This window comes from Styela clava, chromosome 3 (assembly GCF_964204865.1).
Source record: "Styela clava chromosome 3, kaStyClav1.hap1.2, whole genome shotgun sequence".
NCBI classification, from domain to species: domain Eukaryota; kingdom Metazoa; phylum Chordata; class Ascidiacea; order Stolidobranchia; family Styelidae; genus Styela; species Styela clava.
The window spans coordinates 6,315,098-6,340,057 of NC_135252.1; the positions used below are offsets into that span (position 1 = coordinate 6,315,098).

The 24,960-nt window shown below is 34.6% G+C and overlaps 2 protein-coding genes across 3 annotated transcripts; one reads left to right on the forward strand and one right to left on the reverse strand.

Moving 5' to 3' along the window:
- The first annotated feature begins 1,025 nt into the window (after positions 1–1,025).
- LOC120343218 (uncharacterized) lies at positions 1,026–6,599 on the forward strand. Of its 2 annotated transcripts, XM_039412351.2 has the most exons (4): positions 1,126–1,212; positions 1,461–1,813; positions 2,732–3,180; positions 5,501–6,599. In XM_039412351.2, the coding sequence occupies exons 2-4, from the start codon at positions 1,465–1,467 to the stop codon at positions 6,086–6,088; spliced, it is 1,386 nt and encodes a 461-aa protein (XP_039268285.2). In that variant the 5' UTR covers positions 1,126–1,212; positions 1,461–1,464; the 3' UTR covers positions 6,089–6,599. The 2 variants fall into 2 exon arrangements, with proteins under 2 accessions (XP_039268284.2, XP_039268285.2); XM_039412350.2 differs by having other exon boundaries at positions 1,026–1,813.
- Positions 6,600–21,767: 15,168 nt separating this feature from the next.
- On the reverse strand, positions 21,768–24,140 carry LOC120342146 (actin, cytoplasmic 1-like). The gene is made up of 4 exons (XM_039410844.2): positions 23,971–24,140; positions 23,574–23,898; positions 23,084–23,245; positions 21,768–22,469 (listed from the first exon to the last, which is right to left on the reverse strand). Exons 1-4 carry the CDS (start codon positions 24,091–24,093, stop codon positions 21,952–21,954), a joined length of 1,128 nt encoding a protein of 375 aa, XP_039266778.1. The 5' UTR covers positions 24,094–24,140; the 3' UTR covers positions 21,768–21,951.
- Positions 24,141–24,960: the final 820 nt, after the last annotated feature.

Below are 24,960 nucleotides of genomic sequence, written 5' to 3' on the forward strand. Positions count from 1 at the left end.
GTGATTTTGGAGATGCATCAATAAGGTAAACGCATTCCAAAGGTTCCGTCGCCATTTAAAATAGCCTTGTATATTACGCGAAGCATTAGACAAATATATGCGATATCGGGAGGTTAAGAGAAAATTTAGATATAATTTCCCGGTAGTTCACATTAGACTTCTGTGGAATTGAGCGCGCTTTACTTACCATCTACGGAACATGCCTGATAAATTAGTCTCTATAGTGGCCATGCTTAGTGATGATATTCAGATTAGAAATCGATATTAAGTGATTTGATATACTTGATTTCATTTTTCTTTTGAGCAGTTTATATGTGGTTGTGAATGGTAAGGTCTCTAAGCTATGTTGAATAAAACAAAAACGTTGACAAAACGCTTGACAATTTAATAAAGTTCCAAGCAGAAGCAGCGCACTTAGTTTTAAAAACTTTCAAGTGCCGCTCACAAATATGAATATAAAAATTATGGTACTTCGATTAAAATTAATTTCTAAATTGTTTCAAGCTGATTCAAGTATGAAGCATTATTTTGGAAGTCACTTCGGGCAGTTTAGAGGTCATGGCGGCCAGACGATCAGTGTTAGGTTTCAAAGGAAATTTTCGTCCCCTTTAACATAATCACAGATATAACAAAAACACGAGAGTGTCGCAAGACGATGTTACAGTAAATGGATCAGTAGAACACCCTAAAGCTATTTTTATTCTCGTGGCTTAGAATCTGACGTACAAATTTGGGTTTGTCGTAACAATCGAAGGAGTATTGCAGAAATGGGTTATGATATGAGCTGACTAAAGATTTGTAAAGTAGTGTTTTAAATCTTATTGCGATTATTGCATTTACCTCATTATATGATTTTTGTGCTCAGTTTATTGTAGAAATAACTAGATATCCCATTTTAGACTATTTAGAATATTTCAAACTGCCCTATAATTGAATTAGATCTTATATAGAAATGAAAAAATTTTTTTAAAAAATTTTTTTTGGTTTAAGCACTGATAGACAAAACATGGCTTTTTGAAGAACCGAATGAAAAAATTGGATCCCTCATTGCTTTCGCGTTTAATTTACTATATAAATTTAATAAATAACTCTTTCAAATTAAGAACTTTCATTTTGTTTTTAGTAAATGAGTTTAATATACTGTTAGTCTGATATACTTTAATGTTCTTTTGAAACGAGTGTTGTAGAGAGATGACCGCAAACGAATCAGAGGTAAGGTATTGGGACGCGGGTATTATAGGAGTGGAAGAAAGGTGTTCAAATTCAAATAAGTTTGATTCAAAGCTAGAATTGTCAACGATGAATTATGAGGTCCCAACTGTGCCTGACGAAACATTTCAGAACTCGAAAATTAACCACAATAAAAACGGCATAATCGAAACAAATGTACGCGACACCTTCGACGAAAATCGACAAGCGAAAGGAGAAGAATCATATCGAGAAAATTTTTCTCCTTACAGATCCATGATTTCAAATTATAACAACGAAAATTATACAGAGCCAAGTAACCGAGTTTATCAACCTGATCCGAGATACATTTTAAACTATTCAAATGGATGCGGACCATACAATGGCCATGAAAATCCAACGGATCCGCATGGAATTTGGCAAATGCCGTCATTCTGGAAAGCAAAAGAAGAAGATACAGTCCCTTTGTATTTCGACAAAACAGAGCGATCAAATTCACATTTGACTTTGAATACAGCAAGCATACATGCTAACGGTATTTCATTAAAAGAATCTTCGACATTGACATCTGAACAAAACCTCTCTGATTTTGGGAGACAATCTTCAAGTTTCGATCGAATAAACGGTAGGTTTAAGATTTTTTGTTTTGAAATTAGTGTATATATATAAATATGCTAAATTTAAACCCTCAATTATGTGGCTTTGATCTTTTTTATGTAATTCAAAATAATTATATATATATATATATATTTATACAAAAAATCTCCGAATTTTACACGTAAAAAAATAGCTATACAAATATTGGCTTATATCGATAGAGAGAAAACTAAAAGATTGTATCACTGTAAAATAAAAAATTTGTTATGTATTTATTCTATGAACTTAGAAAATATGGACAAAGGCATATTTATTTAAATATAATATCTAGATATTGCAAAAGGTTTTGGGTGACTACCTTGAATATGAACAAATGACAACTGAATAGACGTTGCGTGTTCGTCTCGGCAGGCAGCATTTAATTATATGCGCGCTGGTGGTCGCCCCCACTAGAATTATTCCACACGACAGATTTGCGTAACTGATAATTATTTAAGGCGTTAGTGCAAATAAAAGGTTTCAAAATGACATGTCATGGCGTCGATTCCGGATCCAGAAAGTTTTTGTGAATTTGCCAATTGAGCGCATTATGTCAATGTTGAAATAGATTTTGTATCCTTTCCTTCAGTCATTCAAACAAAAATGTGCGTTCAAGCGATACATATTCTGGGATTTATTATTGAGGTTTCAGCTTTATTGGGATCTTGTCACCATAAATCTTATTGTCAACATACGTTAAAAGCGCACTGTGATTGGGAGCATTGTTGATTAAGCAATATATTTGTCAAAACTTTGTTCATACGGTATTATAACTAATCGAATTTTTATAGTGTGTTTTTAAATGTGCAATACATTATGATGAATTATAGTTCTATACATGTTTTGTGAACCTCAATAATTTTTGAAAATCGAACAAATAAAACAATGTTATATTTATGTTGTTCAGGCATACATAGAAAAGAAACACTTTCGACTGATGTGAAGAATGCAAATTCATCTCCACAGAAATTTGACGAAATGCCATATTCAAACAACAGTGTGCCAGCGGTTGACGTGAACCCTCTACAAGGAAACACCCATTCCGGAAGCGCAAGCGAAAATGATGAAAGTGTCTTCGAGACCGATTCCTTTTCGTCCCATCAAAATGGCGGCATAACGCATGGGGAAGCGTCGCCATTGTCGAGTGATGATGACGCACAGTCTTCAGATATTCCGCCATCAAATTCCTCAAACAACAGAGAAAATATAAAGAAAAATAAGAAATGCAGAAAACCAAGAACCATTTACACTAGTTTTCAACTTCAACAGCTCATGCACAGATTTCAGAGAACGCAGTATTTAGCATTGCCGGAACGTGCCGAACTTGCGGCTTCCCTGGGTGTTACACAAACTCAAGTAAGATTATTCGTTACACTTTTCAAATGTTATCAAAAAATGTAATCTATATATATATAAACTGAAATCTCATAAATTCGAGTAAATATTGTTACGTGTTTACTGTCGCGTAGAAGAATTTTTCGTTATTAAATGTACCACCCGGGTGTAGTCGGTGGGAAATGGCAAGAATAATTTTAAGTTCAGTTCAAATAGTTCAGTTCTAAACATTATTCAGTTCAGTACATTATTGAAGTTAGCTTTATAACATGCAACAGTAAATCCGTTTTGTGTAATTCAAATTCATTGTAGTGTTCATGTTAACAAAGAAAAACAACAACAACAAATTAATTTAATCACGATTCATAAAATGACAAAAACGTACATTGCCTATGCCAAAACTTCGTATTTTAACAAATTGTTCTTGTAATACGTAATTTTTTTAAAATGTTTGCAAAAATAAAGAAAATTGCGCTTCACTATAACGTCCAGTAAAATGTTAACTACCATTCCTAAATATACCTTCATAAAAATTGCTCTTTCCGGTTTAATAACAAATTCATGAACTTGATGCATTGCAGTCTATTTGTCATTGTTTAGAATAAATTTAAGAGCAATTTTCTTCTAATGAGACGCAAATGACAAGACGTAAATTATTAATCAGGAAGATATCAAATTTTGTCTTAAACGGGACACTCGATTATCATGAGATACAAACAAGAAAATTCCGTGGAAATTGTAACCCCAGCGACCTAAATGTGCAGAAAGAATTCGAAATTCGCTAACGCCATTTTGCCAATTGAATAATACAAAACAAAAATACCCCGCAGCAATCATGTGATAACATTTATTCAAAGTTTATCATTTTTTGAATCAAAGATATAACACCATGTTCTTTTTTATATAATAAATACGATTATACACGGCTATTAAAAATATCCGATATTAAAGTAGCGCTTATCACAGTATGTCATCCGATTTTTGGAAATATATATCACTATTATTAACCAAAAAAACTCTGATGTAAGGACTGATCTTGGTACTCGAACTTACGCCAAACAAACAAATGCTAACTTCTTTATCAGATATTACCTTCCGCCCCCTTTCTTAACCGACAAAAAATCCCTTTCCGATGAGGGTGCTAACTACAGGATGGGTATGATTTAATCCATTCTTTATCACTCAATCTGGGGTATAAATCTTGGTGCTATTTATCTGATAAACAAGATGCACAGAATTGGGCATATCAGTATCCCGTTCTGATGAAGTGCACAGACAGAAAACCACCTTTTAACATACCTAAGTCTAGTCTCGCTATGATCATTTAGTAAATTTTTCTGTTGCGCTTGTCGTATTTATAGAGTAGGAATCGAATGGCTAAATGGGTGAATGTTATGGGTAATTTGTGATCAAACTACGCGAAATTTCGTCCAACGGTTTTGCATTGTCGTTCAAATTACTACTAAATTACTCCAATTTATTCGCCTGCTATACCGATTACGCAATTGAAAGGAGAAATTAGGATATTTATCTCGCGGTATGAGCCAATTCAAAAGTCTGTCTACATAAGAGGTAAATGTACACAACACCCCGTGGCTATATAAAATTGTTTTTGACCCCGCCAATATTTGAATAAAAATGCAGTTTGCTATAAATCCGTTCAGGTATTCAGAAAGCAATGTTCATGAAATATTGTGTGAGTCTTATTTGTCGTTTGAAATTTATTATCACATGTGGATGGTCATAAGGGTTAAAAAATAAACGATTGATTTAGCTACTGAATTACTTAGATGAGGCTATTTGTAACAACTAACCCATAATTTATTTATGTTAGATCATTTACCGGTACTTGTTACGAGTGTTGGTGTATGTAGCTTACGTCAATGCTAACGATTTGACGGCACGTATAATACTCATTGACTATTTATTCTTGCATTTTACTATTAGCTCTTATCAATCAATGTAAAATATATATAAAATATATTGAATAATTCAACTCAGGTCTATTCATATCATCATTTTTGTGACATTTTAGGTTCTCCAATTGTTGAATCACGCGACTGTCTTCAAAATGTCAATTGTAAAATTTATTTCTCAATTTTCTAACAACATTTACTTTGTTTATGTCATCATATTGAGCAGTTTTGCCTAATTTTATAGTAGAATTTTCGGGAATAAAAAAGAATTTTTCTGGTTCAAAAATTAGTTTGCTTTGCTTTACCGCCTTTTTCATTATAATTGTTTCAACAACGACTTGTACTCGCTTGTATACGCCATATAAAATTATTAAGATCATTACAATAAATTCAATTTAAATATTGAATAATTTTCTGAATTTCAGGTAAAAATTTGGTTCCAAAATCGGAGATCGAAATGTAAGAAAATGTTGAAGCAGCAAATGTTGCACAACCAACATGGATCTCCAAGTAGTATGCTGTTGACTTCACGTTTAGGATTTCCACAGGCAAGATCGTCGACATTGTCGGGACAAGAGTTTTCGTTGCCCATCACATCCTACAGCGATATCACCGGGTATTCCGGATACGACTATCAGTCGAATATACACGAAATGCAGAATCCACGCCATTGGGAGATATCGCACCAAGCTTCGGCTGGTTTGCGTCAATTGAGAAGCTATACAAGCGCCTCTGATTATCCTCGGTCGCACACTATACCAGATAGTCGACGAAACATTCAAGAAGAGACCACAAACTCCATTCAACACATACAATCTCCAACGAGTATGGGATGGAACGGTTTTTCTGATTATCGAAATTCGAAAACAAATCATTATAAACCGAACGTTGGAACAGATTTTCAAACAAATTCCAATATTGTCATGCAACCCAACAATGGAACTGTTAGCGAACTACAACATTCGGTAGTTGATTTCCAAAATACATCCAACAGAATAACTAGTTGGAATTAAAAAGCAGTAAATGTTTGATTTTTAATTTGAAAAAAATAGTTTGTTCCCCGTTCGAGAAAGAAATGAGACTATCTATACATGAATATGGTCTATGCGTTTTGCATGATTCAAAAATAAAACTGCCGGTGACATGTTGTTTAGTTTATAAGAACGAAGTTCTGTTGGGTTGTTAGGAGTTAGGACTATAGTAAATTTGTGGTAATTGACCGATTTTTTATAATAACTATTCATGTATCTTTGTGATTAAGGTTTATCGAAATATTTTCCAACAACGGTAAATATCGGAGCCAAATTTTCTATGATATCAATTTCAATACTGAAATTCAAACAAAACAATTCAATTTCTTGCTCCACAATACAAATGCTTGAATTTCTTGTTTTTATTTCAAGTATTTTCTAAATGTAGCCTTTATTGTTTTCAGATAAAATGATAGTCATTAAATGAATTTTACTTGCATTCAGGTCAATTATTGGAACGAGCATTTGCACATTTTAATAAATATAGAAAATTCAAAACACTCTTTTAGATATATTATGTTTTAAATCACCGACCGCGTGAATATTAGTGATAAAAAGTCAATGACGTCGTCCTGATAACCCCCAACTCAAGCGCTTCATCCGTATGTAAGGTGCTAACGAATTACATATTAGTAAGAAGCGGTTTCTCTAATAATTATTTTACTAGGGAAATAAAATACCATGTCCATTTTACTTAACAACAAAATTTATATTAAAAAGTAAAACCGCTAAAATGAATGAACACTGAAAAAAGTATATCGACTTGAAATTCTATATCGAACATCAATATATTATTTTTCCAGCAGAAAATAGTTATTATTGTAGACAAAAGTTTACTAAAAATGCGTCAGTTGAGGATTTTCTGTGACCCGTAAATTTTCGTCGCCAAGGTAGGCGCTTATTATGTACGAAACAAAGAAAATACTTCCGTTTAATATAACAGAATAGCAACCCTTTTGCAAATCCAAGGATAAAGGGTAAAATTATTTGTACTGCTATAAAAACGTATCAAAAACAACATTTTTTATTTATTTTAATACTGGGCTAACTCCCGCACCGAACCGTTGTCGGAGACGAAGCGATAAAAGTTCTGTTCAAAGCCTCAATTAATAGATTGCGCGTTTGGAATACTATCTAATTGTTTGGGATACAATAATAGTATATTCTAGCATTCCTGTGAAATTCTATTTAGGTTATCAAGGATCCATACCTCATAGCATTTATGGGCTCTGGCAATAAAAACCCTTATGATATTCGATCCTTTTCGTAAAAAGCAAAAATTGGATTTGCATTTTGATGTGAAATAAATTCACGATCACAAGTACCGGTAAGTAAGTGGAACTTTCGAGAATAAAAAAATGGAACAGTCCAAATCCAGTTCAATTGTTTGATTGAAATCGGATATATGATAATTATTGAGAAGGAAAACCAATACTCGAAATACCCCGAGGGCGCGGAATTACCAGTATTACGTTACAGAAATCGAAAGAGAATAATCCACATTTTAAACGGGCAATTTTAACACAGGTGAAAAACGAGAACTGTAACCTTTGAGAAAATCTTTGCTTTTATCGTTTCAAATAATATCTCTCTTCTTTTATTTACTGTTTTTATTTTTGAAGTTTCTCATTGTTCAAACACAATCGTAACAATCAAGTAACAAATATTGGAATATAGATGATCGTATAACATGGCGGCATATTTTAAATAGATGTCGTTAAAGTATCCTAGAATATGTATTGCAAAAACAGACTTTTCGGATCAAAGGATCATAATTTCACATAATATTGAAAACAAAAATACTTCAGAAATATTGAGATACGCTTTACTAAATTCCCTGATAAAAATCATCAAAAAGTGAAAGGCCCTCGGTATACAAGCTATATTGAGACCTCTTGCAATCCAAAATTTTAAAAAATAGTTTCCATGTGTTAAGGTTTATTTTTAAATTTACAATAATTGTGATAACGCATAAGATATAGGAGTTCAATTAGGAATTTGCTAATTTGCTTTGCATGCACAGGCTAACAGATTAGTGTATTTACAGGACCATTCTTTGCATCACTACTCAGGTATTTACAGCTGCATTATACGAAAAAGAAATTTAAAACAGTTGCAAGATAAGATTATTCTCGCTTTAATGTTTACGTTCGTGGAGACATCCAGGCATTTCCTGTCCGACATAATCCATCTATATTAATTTATTTCGTCATCAAACAGCAGCGGATCTAGTTTTAAATATTTATGTGGGAATGGCATTTTGTAACCGTTTACAGGTGTAATAGATCCTAAACCCATCGATTTAAGTAAGAATTGCCTACAAAACGACAATCGACATATAGAGCTTCGGAATGTGTTGCTCCAATTAAAAGCTGATAAATAAAAAAAATTTACGGAAAACTGTCAAAGCAATATACACAATCTTTCAGTATTATTATTTATTTTTAAGCGTAAAATATTATGCCACAAAAAGTTGTTTTACTGTGCACAGTGTTACATGTTGCAAATCACAATATATATAACAAGTAAGTTTATTATATGGTCTATTTCAAAAGATACACAACAGCAGTCCAGTCTAGAATTTGAAATTGGAACGTAATTGGAGTTGCATTTTTAAACTCTACAGAGTCGCAGTCCGAACTTTGAACTGACACAACCGAAGGGCTTGCAAATAGTAAAAATTATAGCTAAAACTTAGTTGATACAGATTCAGTGTCGATTTTTCTTCAATATCCTTGTGTTAGATGAAACCTTCGCCCTATACCGCAAATCTGCTGTATAAAATTTGTACAATACATCGGCGAAACCAGATTAGTGTTTCATCTAGATATTTATCAAAACTACTCTATGATCTGCATGATTTAAGCGCAATTTTTGTGGTTATTTAATCAATTCAATTCACTTTGACAATTAACAACTTTTAAAATTGGCAACGGTCCGTTTCAGTATGTTATTGAACACGAAATGTCAACAAGAATTGTCTTGCTGAACATTTTTTGTTGTCGTTATTAATCTGGATGTTAAGCCAATTTTTGTTGAGAGAAAAACCAATTTATCCGCAATGATCCAATTTATATCTGATTGCCATTGCTTGAAGATGTAATACGACTCCAGAAGCCTAGTACTTTTATCTTTTTCGAATAGACTTCGAGTCTTATGCATAATAATTTACATTGTTGTAAAATTTTCTAAAACGCTACCTTGTAGCCATAAATAAATATTAACTATTAATTTATAGCCACTAGGTAGCGTTTAAGAAAATTTTCGTTTGCCACCGTTTTCAAAAGTTATACTAGCGTTGAGATATTTATACAACTATATAGGCGCAGTAGCTTTATATCGGTATATTGATATCAGTGATGATTTGCTAATATTATTTTTTTTTACACACACAGGGCTTCAAAACAAATAAGATCCCAAATAAATTTGAATGAGACAACTTGACTGTCCCATAATCTGACAACTGAATTTTTCCGCATGCCGATTGCCAGTCTCTTCATTTTGGCGTTTAAGGCTCGCATCGTTGTCATTGGTCTCTGCGCTCTGGACTTTGTGTTTAGTATGTGACTACTTTTTCTCATGTTTCATCAAGTTTAAGTTGGAATAAGTGGTCACAGAAATAGATTAAATTGTGAGTATAAACTGACTGTCGGAATAAACATCCTGATGCTCATTACTACAATAGCAAAGTCTCGGCAACATAAAGGTTGGATGATCCATTTTTTAGGTGTTTAAGATATTACCCGCATATTTAATAAGGCTATATCATTTCATATTCACAGTTCGATGATAGCGCCAATTATTACATCACTATAATACTCGATACTTCATCCGAACGTTTGCTGAAAGCACTTTTTCATTCATTCAAGCGTGACCGCCTCTCCGTTTGCAAACTAGTTGCTAGATCAACGCCTTTACAGTACCGACGTGATGTTCGTCAGCACCATCTGTCATAGTTTGCAGGATTTGATAATCTATTTCAAAATCGATAGATAGGGGTGAGAATAGTATATATCAATATTCACGTCCAGCAAAGTCGAGTTCAGCAAACGGAGATTTCTCGTACCGACAAATTTGCTCAAGTATGAAACGTTTTACATGAGAAGGAAGCCAATTTTCGGCACGCAAAAGTTACCTACCGGTATTTCATGGAATGGTAAAAAAAGAAGGCTATTCCTATGTGATAACTAATGTGTCTAACCCACTTAGTCTTGTGACATAGCAACTTATTTGAGAATATCAATTATCGCTGGCCAACTTGTGCTTTTGTGCAGTAGGCCCGTTACGTACTTATGACATTACTAAACAAGTAAACATTGTGCCGTTGGCGACTTGATTGAAATATGTTGCTGTCTGGTCTATAACACATAGACCAAAGACTTTCCATTATCTTTGATATTTCTGGATATCAGTTTATTGCACGTTAAAACTTGTCGAAATCTTGCTATATGCAAAAAACGGGACAATTGCGGAATCAAAGTGGTTTGTTGTACTGCAATGAGACATTTCTCTGGTTCACGCAACTTCAAATTTACTCATTGACAAAGCTACCTAGTATTTACCAGTTTGGGCTTGCCAATAAATAAAAACGAGAAAATCGGTCAGAGACCGAAGACTTATCGATCGAAACTGCGGTTTCGATTCATGCCTCTACTATAGTGACACCGCGTGTCACATCACTAATTAATTGATACCTCCTTAATTATACGACATAATTCATCCAAAATCAATAGGCTTCTGATCCGAGTTATGATGAATGCACATGCAAAATTTGGAGCAGATTCAACCTCGCCTTCTTGAAATATCGCGTTCATCTATCAGACAAACAAACAGACATGCAGACAAATACCTATCAACATACTTACCGATCTTAAAATCGATAAGTAATAGGCCGCAGAATCGGCTAAGGAAGAGAAATTTCCATCCGAGGTTAGGAAAGATATGAATCCACGATTAGGAAAGAAAGGTATCTCATACGAAATGACAGCTGCGCGAAACGTGATTACTTGCGTACCGCAGTCCTTGTTGTCGTATTAGTGTTTTCCAATATTATTGCAAACGGGCCTCCTTATCGTAATTACTTCCCCATCCGCAAAATTCTCGATTTTTTTTGAGTAAAAACTAGTTTTTAAGGTAATTTCCAGCTGCTGAAAATTCCCTTCTAAATATATATCCGTTTTCTGTACAGTGTTGACTTCAAGTTTTCAAATATCATGTCAATCAGAATCTACTTGCACTTGATCATAAAGGATATAGTACGTCGGTTGCCCCGAGTGCGTTATTGTACATTATATTTGAATCTGCGTCTCCTCTATCAACACTTCTACTTTTTTCTTGGAGGAACTCGTAGGTTTGAACAATTTACTCTAAAAACAAATCCATGGAAAGTCGCTTATGTAAAAAAAAAATTGAGAATTTACATTTTGACATTTACATTTTGAACAAGTTTTCCGTCTTGCTATATGTAGCATGATAACTGTATATATATACCATAAAATCACCAACTCAGAATCCAAACTAAGCACAAAGCAGTAATTTTATTGTAATTGCGAAACATAACAAAAATTGCACAGATATATTTTGTTTTTGAATTATTAGACAATGAAATGTTAGTAAATTAAATCATGGTAAAGATATATCGTAGTCTCGGACTAAAATTAAATTTTGTAAAACGCAATGATTTTGTCTAAGACGGTATCATTTTCCGATGAGAAGATTTAAAAATGTTAGTCAGTGTTGAATCAGTTGTCAAGATGATTCTAACAATCTATTTAGATGAATTTATTACATCGGAAATAATTGCAGCACATTTCAGATGGCGTTGTTGGATTTAAGGCCCAGTGAAAACGAGTACTTGGATCATATGGCGAAATTCTTGATCAATTACCGTTACACATTGAGCGCAGAACTAATTAGTCAGTTCAATTTCGAAAGAACAAAAATGCATATGATCACATATTGGCATTTCTCATGTACAATTTTGGAGCCGTATTCTTGGTATGCTTCTTTGGTGACACACATTTGATGAAATTCCGTCCGGGCGGCAAGCTTTGCGCCTCCAATCCATGCTAAATTTTTTCTTCCATCTGGCGCGCAGATATTAATTTCTGTCAATTCTGGTGCAAGATCAGATAGCTCTTTCTTCAGGCGTTCAATGAAACCCGGAAACATCGTGGACCCACCACTTAACACAATATTTTTGTACATGGCTTTGCGAACGTTTTCATCACATTCCATAATGGCTTTGCTGGCCATTTCGTGAATACCACCTATCAAATCATTTTGTATCTTGCTTGGTTGAAATAAGGCCTCTGGGCATCTGAATCTCTCTTTTGTTAGCATCACAGAATTTCCATTTGTAAGTACGTGCGTCTCTTCGTAAGATTTTTTTTCTTCCAAGAAACGTTCATCTCGTTTTCAAAATCGGAGCTGACGTAGCAAATATTTTCCTTCACATCATCAACGTGCTTGACTGTTTTGAAAGTAAAAACGTGTTTCAAAAAGGTACAAATCAAAACTTTTTGAACTGATGACGATCATAATGAACAAAGCAGATGATGGATTCTGCAATTTAATCTAATTATGGAAGGAAATGAGATGCCCTCATTCTAAAACATTGCACTCGTGACAGAACAAAACATTAATATGAAAATGTATATATTCTTACGTTCCAACTCATGTGGTCCAAGTTCTTCGGTAAGAAGTCTCAACAAGTATTCAGTCAAATCGCATCCTGCTAAATGCCATTGCTTTACCGTGGGAAAGACAGAATGTTGATTGTAAATTAGCGCAGTGAATGGAATGCCATCTCCTGATCCAATGGCAATACCCGTGAAAAAGATCACCGATCTAAATTTTTTATTTCCGCAAAATGAGCATATTTTCAGCCCCATTTCTAAAAGTATCATTTAGTTTTAGTGCGACCACATTGCAGGGATAGCATAACAACTAAATTAACGATAATTATGATGATGATAATGATAATTATCTTAAAGTCTCCTACAACTATTGTACTTATGTTTCTGTGAGTATGGACGTATGGTAACTGGGAATTTCTGGGCATAATCGTTTGTACATATAGCCTGCGTACAAGTTTGAAGGTTTCTGAACTAGTCCAGCGTCAAATTGAAGAATTCAATATAAATGATGAGGTAAACAACAATCAGAGAAATACTTCGGTAGAAATAAATGATATATAAATACGGTATATAGCGCTGGAACATTGAACGTTCCGAATAAAAGTTTAGCCATTTTTTCACGGTTTTCATACGAACTGAGTGGTGGTTGCGTAAGCAGGATAGGATACTTATCAGATGGTATTTTAAGCTCGGTTTCAAACAAATGTTGCCACAATAACTCCATTCCATCCCAATTTTCGACAATTCCACGTTTTACGGGATATATTAGTGTCACCATGCCCTTTTCCATTGCGTCATTACCAAAAAAGATTTCACCATGCCTTCTCCCTATTTTTGCTATCGTCATCTGACAAAAAATATAACACAAAAATTAAGGTCATATTGGCTTATGTTTTTTTTTACACATTTATTTTTTATACAAAATTATTCAAGAATATTCCCACTTTTTCGTTATGAAATACACTTAGTGATTTAATAGATATTTGTAATAATCTGATTCTTCTCCGAGATATTATTCAAGATAATTTTTTAAATTCTGAAAAATAGCTCAAAACCAGCGTCAGGATTCGGCGTCAGCGACCAGGAAGTTGGGCTTTTCGGCTCCTAAGACCTGGCGCGGGGTTTGTGTGCCAATTGACCAAATAGGCACTCGACCCGGAAAAACAAAGCTGCAAAGTTCTCCATTCGAATACTTATCAAACCTGTCTTATGTTATCTGGTACCTCAATAACAGTGGGGAACACGGCACATGGTTCTTCATCACCAGAAAATCCAGCTTTAAACATTTTGGATCCAATGTCAACAACGAGTGCCCTAGTCGAATCCTGACTGGCGACTTCGTATTCTTCTACTACGTGTTCATCACTCCTAATTTTTTCATCAACATAAGACTCATTTTCATTTATTTCAGCAAGAGTATCAGGATCTTCATCATTGGCAGTTGCTTCGTCTTCTTCTTTATCATTATTTTCAACTTCGTCATCCGGCTCTATATATTGGTCTTCATGAATTAGAGGCCCAGCACTTTCACTTTTCTTGTCAGCAGAAGAGACAATCTTTTCTTACTTGACAACAGTCTGCGAAACTTGATCAACGCCAACGTCAATTTCGACTTTCACGGAGACGGGAATGTTAGCATGACCTTTTATGATTATTTGTACTTCAACATTGCCCTTTTTGACAGAAGTAGTCGCATCTTCGTTTGCAACCAAAGCACTATTTTTAGCTTTCTGGCTATCACCACTAAGAGTGGAAACTTCATCTTGCGTAGTAGCATTCGGGTTGACTTTTTGTTCCATGTTTTAGTAATACTGTATTCAAACTGTCAAATATTGTAGAAGTAATTTTGTTTATATTTTATACAATATAGTAGTCTACAGTTTGTCTCTTATGCAAGCAGATGTTTTCTTCTGACGATATTGTCGTCGGCAACGGTTTATATTCTGTGATTGAGTTTATTTAGCGAACAGCTATTGAAAATAACAGGTGAAATTGTAGGTTTCGAACAAACTATGCATTGGTCAACAGTTACCACATCGAAGTTTAATCTCACATTAATAATTCCAACAGATAAAAATCTTATTGAAGCATGTCTAATAATCAACTTTAAAACATCATTCGAAATCATAGCGGCACTAACATGAAACTATTTAAAGTATCAAAATGAGACTACTTCGAAAAATAATGAAAAGTTTTACGAAAACCTTGTTTCTTGCAGTGAAATCGGTTTTTCGTAATGAATTCAAATCAAAGATTGAGTACAAAACGGTAAAAAATCCTCTAAAGCTGCCCTGTTATAGGTATGTGGCGGGCTCGTTACCTAATAATTCAAAGTTGCTACAGTCATGATGCTAGTGATACAGTTGTTGTAAATCTTCGATCCCGAATGCTTAAATGAAAACTGCTACGGAACGTACACTTCCACCCGAAACACGATTATATATATATATAACCCACAACACTTTGCGCCTGTGAAACCATAATGGTTGGTGACAGCACATTTGCAGCCGAAGACTGCACCCGGGACATTTGCACTTGCATACTTTTACACACAGCAACATTTGTACCCATACATTTTCACCAACAAATTTGGAACCGCACATAGATTGTCCCCAAGTACATTTGTACGCTAGTTCCTGCGCGCATGTCCATGATGACAAATGTCGGTGGGTGCAAAAGAATGCAGGTACAAATGTCATGAGTGCAGTTCACGAGTGCAATTGTACGTCGGTGAAAAAATAACAGAAACTAATGGTTTAACGCGTTTTCTATAGTTAAGCTCTAAAGCTGTGTAGTTAGCTTGAAAGCTTCTTATTTTCTATAAAGATCCCTAATGCGTTGCGCATCCTGGAATAGAGCACATTTTTACATGAATGCATTTACTACTTTTTAGTAAGACATATACCTAACTTCTAGGCATTATCATCATTTTTTGCACATGTAATGATTGATATCTAAAAAGACATCATGTCCTCGTCTATATCCGGTACAGTAGGGCCTACATCCACAACTATAATCGGGGAGAAAAATACATGGTTCCAAAAAAATTGCAAATCAGACTTTGACTGAGCTGATTATGAAATGCAATTATGCATTACCTTTTATATAAGACGGAACTGTTGTTCAGACATTGGACTTTCCTAACAAGTTGTTTCTACCTGGTACCACGAAAACCTTTTTTAACTTTCGGACATTTTGCTGATATGGTTCCACTCACAACAGATGTGTCAAAAATCTCAGATAATTGCATTGTTAACAAAGGGAGCTTTGTTTCACAAGAACGACAAGCAACTAGCAGATCATTAAAAGAATTGTTTTACAGATAAATAACATTTGCGAAATTTTTGTCATAGCTCTATTGCAATATCAGGTAATTTTTTTGGAACTTTTCGAAAGCAAAATTCAAATTAGCAAATTTAAATTAGCAAAAGTAGATGATGTGATTATGCCAACTCACATTTCTATTTTTATTTGTGTTATATATAATAAGTCTTCAATGCAAGAAGTTTCATATTTTGCATAATTGTATTCCATTGTGCCATTAAGTTCCTTATAGAACTGTCTGACGAGCATTAATAAAAAATGAACATACTTGCCTGATGGTTATGAAATATTTATATTTGTAAAACTAATGTATATTTAAGAATTATATATAATTGTGGTAAAGATTTTATCACTTGGTCTAAGCGTGACATCTGGCGTTGATTGTCAGTGGGAACTTGGACATATATAACTCAACCGGATCGTAGTGAATTACCGTTTTTCAATCAGAAATAACTCAGAGAATAATAATTATAAATCAACAACTTGTCTATAATTATCAAAATAGGCCATGCAATTTCTGACAAAATTGCTCATTTGGAAAACGTTATGTTCGTTGGAAAACTTGGACCTTATGAAAAACCAATTTGACGCAGTGTCTTTGCATTTTTATCTGTAAAATGGGTTATTAACGAAAAACGTGTTAGTTGAAATTAGATTTAGTTATGAAGAGAACTGAGCTTTAATTTTGGAAATGGAAGCACATCATAAACAACTTTTAACAATAATACACGGTAGGAAAAATATGGTTGGCTGCATGAGAAAGCTTTGTAAGAAATCAGAAATTATATATGTAAACGTGGATTTCTTCATCTTTTCTCTTCAGAACTGCTCTAATTTTCACTTATATTCAGAATATTTTCATACTATTTGTATTATATGTTGTTGTATGTCTAATTCTCATAAATTAGGCAAGAAAAACTTCCTTTTATTTTGATTCACAGTTTGTATATATATTATGCAAGCAGAGGTTTCGTTCCTACAATATTGTCGTCGTCAACAATTTATATTCTGTGATTAAGTCTATTTAGCAAACAGCTATCGAAAATAGCAGGTGAGATTGTAGGTTTCGAACAAGCTATGTATTAGTTAACAGTTACCACACAAAGTCAAATCCCACATCCATATGTTCAAACAGCGGAAGTTTTTATTGAGGCATATCTAATAATTAACTTTAAAACAGCATTTGAAACTATAGCAGCACAAATGTGGAACTATTTAGTGAAGTATCAAAAGGAGAATACTTCGAAAAATACAGAAAATGTTTATGAAAAACTTGTTTCTTGCAGTGGAACCAGTTTTTCGCAATAAATTCAACTCACAGAAAGAGTACAAAACGAAAAAATAATGTAACTATTTCAGGATGCGCAACTCATTCTGGATTTTTCCTTTCAAGCTTAACTACACAGCTTTAGATTTTAACTACAAAAACACATGTAACTCCTAGGTTCCATTATTTTTGCACCCACGTGCATTGTACCCGTGAACTGCACTCAGGACATTTGTACCTGTATCATTTTGCACCCACTGGCATTTGCCGTCACGGACAAATGGGCAAAATGCGCAAATGTCGATGGCTGCAAATGTCCGTGGGTGAAAATTTCGCTGTGTGCAAAAGTATGCAAGTGCAAATGTCCCGGGTTCAATAGTTCGTGGTTGCAAATGTGTTGTTACGAAACTATTATGGTTTTACAGGCGCAAAGTTCTGCAGAATATATAAATATATATATATATATAATTCGTGCTTCAGGTGGAAGTGTACGTTCCGCAGCAGTTTCCATTTAACTGAGCTGGTTATGAAATGCAATTATGCATTACCTCTTATTTTTAAGATGGAACTGTTGTTTAGACATTGGAATTCCATAACAAGTTGTTTTTACCTGGTACACTGAGAACATTATTTACCTTCCGTACATTTTGCTGATATGGTTTCACTCACGACAGATGATGCGTCAAATATCTCAGATAGATGTTGTGTTGAAAATAGCAGCTTTGTTTCAACAAGCAACCAGTAGATCATTAAAAAAATGTGTCACAGATCAAGAACCTTTGCGCAATTCTTGTCATATCTCTGTTGCAACAACAACCAATGAAAAGGTTCAAATAAATTTTATTGGAACTTTTTGAATGCAAAAATTCAAATTAGCTAATGTAAAATGATGTGATTTTGCTCCTATTTCAATTTTTATTTGTGTTATGAAAAGTCTTCAATGCAGGAAGTTTCATATTTATATATATAGTGGTAATTCATTTTGCCTTTAAATTCCTTGTAGAACTTTTCGACGAGCAGCATTAAATTATGTACATACTTGCCTGATGATTATGAACCAACCTGCTCTCTTGCGATTGACTAAAATCTTCAAAAAAGCTCACGATCGACTGATCGGCAATAACGTTATACATAAAAACGAATGAGTAATTAATATGCAGATAACTGCACACACGCATACAAAAAATTTTACCGCTGCCAATAAGCTCGACTTTGTGGCCGCATTTCCAACAAAATCGCTACAAAAATCGCATTTTTATGTTTTATTTAAGTTATTATTTTTATCATGTACATGTACCCGGAGTACATTTTCATCATTCATTCAAAATTTTTAGTCGTAAGTGTTAAAAATTCTTCAAAAAAAACCTTGCCATGTATCCATATTTTCGAAACAGCGAAACATAAATATTCTTAAACCATAAATAACATACATGACTGCTCAAAATTCAGTATCTAATTTACATATTTCTCTAAGTCCGATTCTTTGCTCGCTTGGAATTAGAAACAAGAGATCCATGCTCAAATATATGGACACGCAAAACGAAACGAAATATTTTATCACCATTGCACCTATATATATAGGATATCCTGAATGAAACTGAACAGTGAAGCAGCTACATGGCTATGTTACAGTGTCTTACTCAGTATGGCACAGTTTACCGATTCTAAGAAAGCCCCAACAATAAAATATATTATTTATAACAGTGAGTGCAAGCCCCTCTTCTACGAGACAGTTACGAGTTAGTTCAGTGTCACCGCGCTGTGTTATGGTACCGGAACTGCCCTATCTGTAGAAGTTCCTGTCTTGTGACAGGAATTGAAATTGCAAGATGGTCCGACTCACAACTGTAGTAACACCAGCGATCCGAGGTACTACTGTAATATAACATCAAGTACGCGCTGTTCCCCATTCCCCATGAACAAATCTTAGCAAAGCAAGAATTACGTTACACAGGAACCACAGACGTTCAATGAGCACGTGATCAAAAGAACAAGAAGAAGAGTGCCAGCATTAAAACAAATCCATTACGTGTCAAAAAACGAATCCCACAGTGCTAACAGAAATAATTGAAATGAATAAAAGCAATACCCTTTTAGAAAAAAATTCCATCTAACCACTGAAAATTTTGAAGAAATTGGTCCAGTAATCAAAGAGAAGGGCGACTTTTTAACTTTTCCACTAGGTGTCCAAAAATAATGCAAAACGATCGTTATGCCCACTAAGTTGAAAAAGAATCTATGGCAGTAATTGGAGCAAGGCGACACTGGCATCACAAAACTGATTTGGAAACTGTCAGTTATTCGTTTGATTTGCGCCTTAAATAAAAGAAAAATAAGATGAAAGACTGAACTCTCTGAATCCCTTTTTTCTATTATTGAATGTAAATTAGATAATACAGTTTTGAACCAGACACCCTATTATGGATTTCATCTTCTCTTGCTTCTGATGTGTTAGGAAGACTCGATTCGCCTCTTTCAATCGCTATAGAGAGTAGGGCTGGGAATTTCAGGGAAAACACTTTAACCGTTAACCGGGTAAAATTGACCGGTTGCCCGCGGCGTGACGTTTCACGTAATGAATCATAATTGTAGCTTGTTCCGTCACAATGATTACAAAGACGTTTAGCTTGATCTTATCCCGCTATCGCTCAAAATTATTCACGAATCGAGATAGTTTCATGAGCGCTCTGCTGCAAGAGATATGCAGCGGTGGTATTTTAGTAAAACCCGATTCCGTTATTAAATGTCATTTATGTGACAAATTTTCACTGTTCGATGTGAAAATTCTACCTGGAGATATCATAAAAAAAACGGCAGCAACTGCGCACTTGTTGGATGACATTGAATATACGATTTTGCAATAAAATCGTAAACAATATATTTCGACCGAAAATCGATTCTGAATTTATCGGTGTGACATTTTCATATTCAGCAATATTGGTACTTCAATTATTTTCCCCATTTATTGAGCCCTTACCAATACAGTTAGGGATGTTCTAAGATAAATTTGTGATGACGCCATCATTTTTGAAGGAATTGTACACTATAAAGATGATTTGTACCTGAGATATTAGTTAACGGTAAAATAAATCGTAACCCTTACCCATCTAAAATCGGTTAACCGGTTAACCATTCCCAGCCATAATAGAGAGACGTGACTTGGGATTCGAAAATAGTTCTGATCATGTCTCTAGAATATTATTAAATCATAGAATGCGATTCATCACGTAGAAATTATAATAAAAATCAATCTTGTATTACATTTTTGTAGCAATGCACGAACTTTCGCAATAACTTTGGTTTAACGTTGGAGATGGAAGTCCTACTGTCGATGTGACTCACATTTATGCATTTCACTTTTGTTTCTGAAATCAAGGACATAGTGACAAACGTAGCGTTGAGAATACGATACGAATTTTCAATTTAAAACTCTGATTCGAAACCAAAACATTTGCTTTAATTATCAAAGATAGACTATACAATTTGTATTTTTTTACTCATACTCAAAGGGCTCTATGCCCGCATCTGAAAATAGGCCACATCTGAGTAGGCTACACCCTAAACTTATAACATACACTTACAAAAGTATTAGCATCAAATTCAAAAAGCCAATACTCTTTGTATATATATATGCTATTTTGATACGTTACTGACTTTTAAAATAGACTCAGATTACTTACAACAAAGACCCCATTTCCCTTCAACGCCGCCGCCGTCTTTAAGCTTTAATGGACTAAAACAGTTGATGCAAAATATTGATTTTGACTAATGAGAAAATTTCATTTATACGATAGTCTTATGATTCAGAGATTGATAATACTATAATCAACTAGGGATTACGTGCCTTTTTTACAGACGTTTTGATAGATCGGAACGTTAAGAAGGAATTTATGGCAGCAGTCGGAGCAATGTGAAAAAAAAGTCGAGTCGATTGTTGTCTTGGTCTTTCTAACACTATTGTCTACTACTCTCTTCTATTTCGTTAACTACATAATAACAAAACTTCACTTGTCATTTCAAACGAAACTTTGGTCTTTGCCTATTTATATTATGAAAAACCTGTTAATAAATTTGTACTCGCATGTTTTAAATGAATTAAATTCCACCCTTATTCTCCAGCGATACCCTGACTTAACTTGCATCGATCAAACTGTGCGACTAATGGTATCGCTGCGTTATAAAGTGGTTTATTCGAGTTGTTAAATCGCTCATTTATCTATTTTCTGATCTATTCCTACCTGTTTCGTCGCAAAAACATTTACTTTTTTTTTCTATTTTTTTGAATAATTAAACATTAACATTCTTATTACTGGGAAGGACTAAGATGCCGATTGGTTTGCTAACCGATGTAGTTAGTGTTAGTAGGCTAAATGTTTCAAACCACAATAGCTGAAATGCATCCATTCAATTGTGAAAATTTTCAAGTTCAAAATTTCAATTAAATTCGATATTTATATTATGTCGGCATTTCTCGAAAATATTAAAAAGACAATATCTGGCATAAAATGATAATTACAGACATAAAAGAATGACCGTTGACGCTCTATAATTGCATAAAAAGTGGTAAAATATTCAATTATTGATTAGATTATTTTTTCTTTCCATAATATAAAGAATTAGAAACATTTTCTGTGTACGATTGAAGGGCCAGATTCGTCATATTCTTGTTTGGAGATCCACATCTGTTGGAAGGTTGAAAGTGAGGCAAGGATAGATCCTCCGATCCATACGGAGTATTTTCTTTCGGGTGGAGCGATGATCTTGATCTTCATTGTACTAGGTGCTAGATTGGAAATTTCTTTCTGCATACGGTCGGCGATACCAGGGTACATGGTGGTTCCACCAGACAAGACGGTATTTGCGTACAAGTCCTTACGAATGTCGACATCACATTTCATGATGGAGTTGTATGTGGTTTCGTGAATTCCAGCGTTTTCCATTCCCAAGAAGGATGGTTGGAACAAGGCTTCTGGGCATCTGAATCTTTCGTTTCCGATGGTGATGACTTGTCCGTCTGGAAGTTCGTAACTTTTTTCGATTGAACTGCTGGTGCCAGCAGTTTGCATTTCTTGTTCGAAGTCAAGACCGACGTAGCATAACTTTTCTTTGATATCACGAACAATCTCACGTTCAGCTATGAATAAAATATAATTATGTGTCAATGAAGTGCCATATGTGATGACAATTTAATTAATTTTTCAGTAATAACGCTGAATAGTCAATAAGTATTCTACAAAAAAGAGCGTATCAGAAAAAGTGGTACGTTGCAGGCAAATAGGAATAGGAGTCAGTGTATGACCCTGCAGGAAAAGTATTACAGCAACAATATGATTACTGATTCGATCTTGATCGGTAAGTATGTTGATAGGTATTTGTTTGTTTGTCTGCCTGTTAGACACTTTGTTACGCGATATCTCACGAAAGCGAGGTTGAAGTCGGCGGTCTCCGGTCGCTATCTCGTGGGTTTATTCATAACGTCATGTGCAATTATCTCACATTAGGTGTGTCGGTATAACCTGCTTTATATCTATAATTTACTACGAACTATAATGAACTATAAATTCGTCCCGATAGCACATTTTCTGTCAGCGATTCCGCTTCAATATTAAACTAAACCAAAATTGAACGTCTGCTTGGCCACAATTCGGCTTCATGTGCTATCCAGTGCAGGTCGAAATAAGATTTGAAAGAACATATTTTGACATTTCACTTTCTGAAATCACATATCCTTCAAATGCTGTTACCTACCTGTTGTCGTGAAAGAATGTCCGCGTTCGGTCAGAATTTTCATCAAATAATCTGTCAAATCACGTCCAGCCAAATCCAGGCGGAAGATAGCATGGGGTAGAGCGTATCCTTCGTAGATGGGTACAGTGTGTGAAACGCCATCACCGGAATCCATAACAATACCTGAAAAAAATATATATTTAAGTCATGCCCAAACGATATTTGCTGACTGTAACGAATCGCCCAAATACTTATCTGGGCCTACTTTATAGTGGGCCATAAGCGCCCTTGTATTAGTAAAAATGTTTCCCATTTTTCCATCGATTTATTATATTGCATAGGTGTTAATTAGACCAATTATTACTACCCGATACAGGACATGTATGATATGTTACTACAGTGAACGTATCATCGCAGTGTCGTTGTGTATTCTGTGATTCTATTCTTTTCTTAGACACTGGGAAATTGGGTATGTTCAATAAATTTGACAAGGAGGAAGGATTCTTCTAACCTGTGGTTCTTCCAGATGCGTAGAGTGAAAGTACAGCTTGAATATTGACGTACATTGCGGGGGTATTGAAAGTTTCGAACATAATTTGAGTCATCTTTTCACGGTTGGCTTTTGGATTTAATGGAGCTTCGGTAAGAAGAACCGGGTGTTCTTCGGGTGCTACGCGGAGTTCGTTGTAGAAAGTATGATGCCAGATCTTTTCCATGTCATCCCAGTTGGTGACAATTCCGTGTTCGATTGGATATTTGAGTGTTAGGATTCCTCTTTTGCTTTGAGCTTCATCGCCTACATAACTGTCTTTTTGTCCCATTCCGACCATTACGCCCTATAAAAGAAGTATATAAATGTTATACTTGTTATAGCATAAAATCGTCATATTATTTGCAAGACATCATACCTGATGTCTTGGTCGTCCGACGATGGACGGGAACACAGCCCTGGGTGCATCGTCTCCGGCGAAACCAGCCTTGCACATTCCGGATCCATTATCAACAACGAGAGCAGCAACATCTTCATCCATTTTTTTAATTATGTATTGTTTTCTAAACTAATGAATTATGCTTAAACTGTGATTAAAAAAGTCTTTTAACCCAAAAAGCACAGGTATTGATCGAAAGTTTTATTCGTCAGGAATTTTCTGTTGTTAAGTTTTTAACATCTCTTTCATTTTTAATTTGCTCTATATCGTATTTATTGTTTCAGGGTTAAATGTTTAAAAGCTAGGCCATTCATTCCTTTTCATTAAATTATATCTATATATATGTAAATAATTTCGTTTACGACTATCCTTAAAAATTGGTTTCGAACGCGATATAAACGCACAATCTATCTTCCTCAATCTATAGTTCTTGTTGAAAATTACGACTTATCTTTTCCCAACTTTATCGCGACATTAGGTCTAGATGCGGAGTCTCCATACCCGAGCCTGGAACCCTTTAAATTGATTGGGCGGTATCGAATACATATAACGTATATACACAACGTGGCGATCCAAAATGTTTGCCAATCGCGATCTGCTTGCCTTATTTGGTGCCGAAATTAGTTCTTCAAACAAAACGGCGTATATTTGTATTGTAACTGCAATCAACCGATCTCGGGGTATCTCTTACGCTATGTTACGAGTCTTATGACACTGAATATCAATGATTACTTTAGACTTATATGGATAAACGCCATATTCATAATATTTATATCAAGGCTGTTGTAATCTGTTGAATTGGGTCCTAGTATGCTACGAGGTGGAGAGACAAACAAAGATTAATACATCAACTCAACATACAATAACCTTATGAGAATAGCTTGTGATAAAATGTTATGAAAAACGAGCCCAAATATAAAATGTCGAAGGGTGAGTCACCCCATCCCACGCATTCACAAACGCCACCAA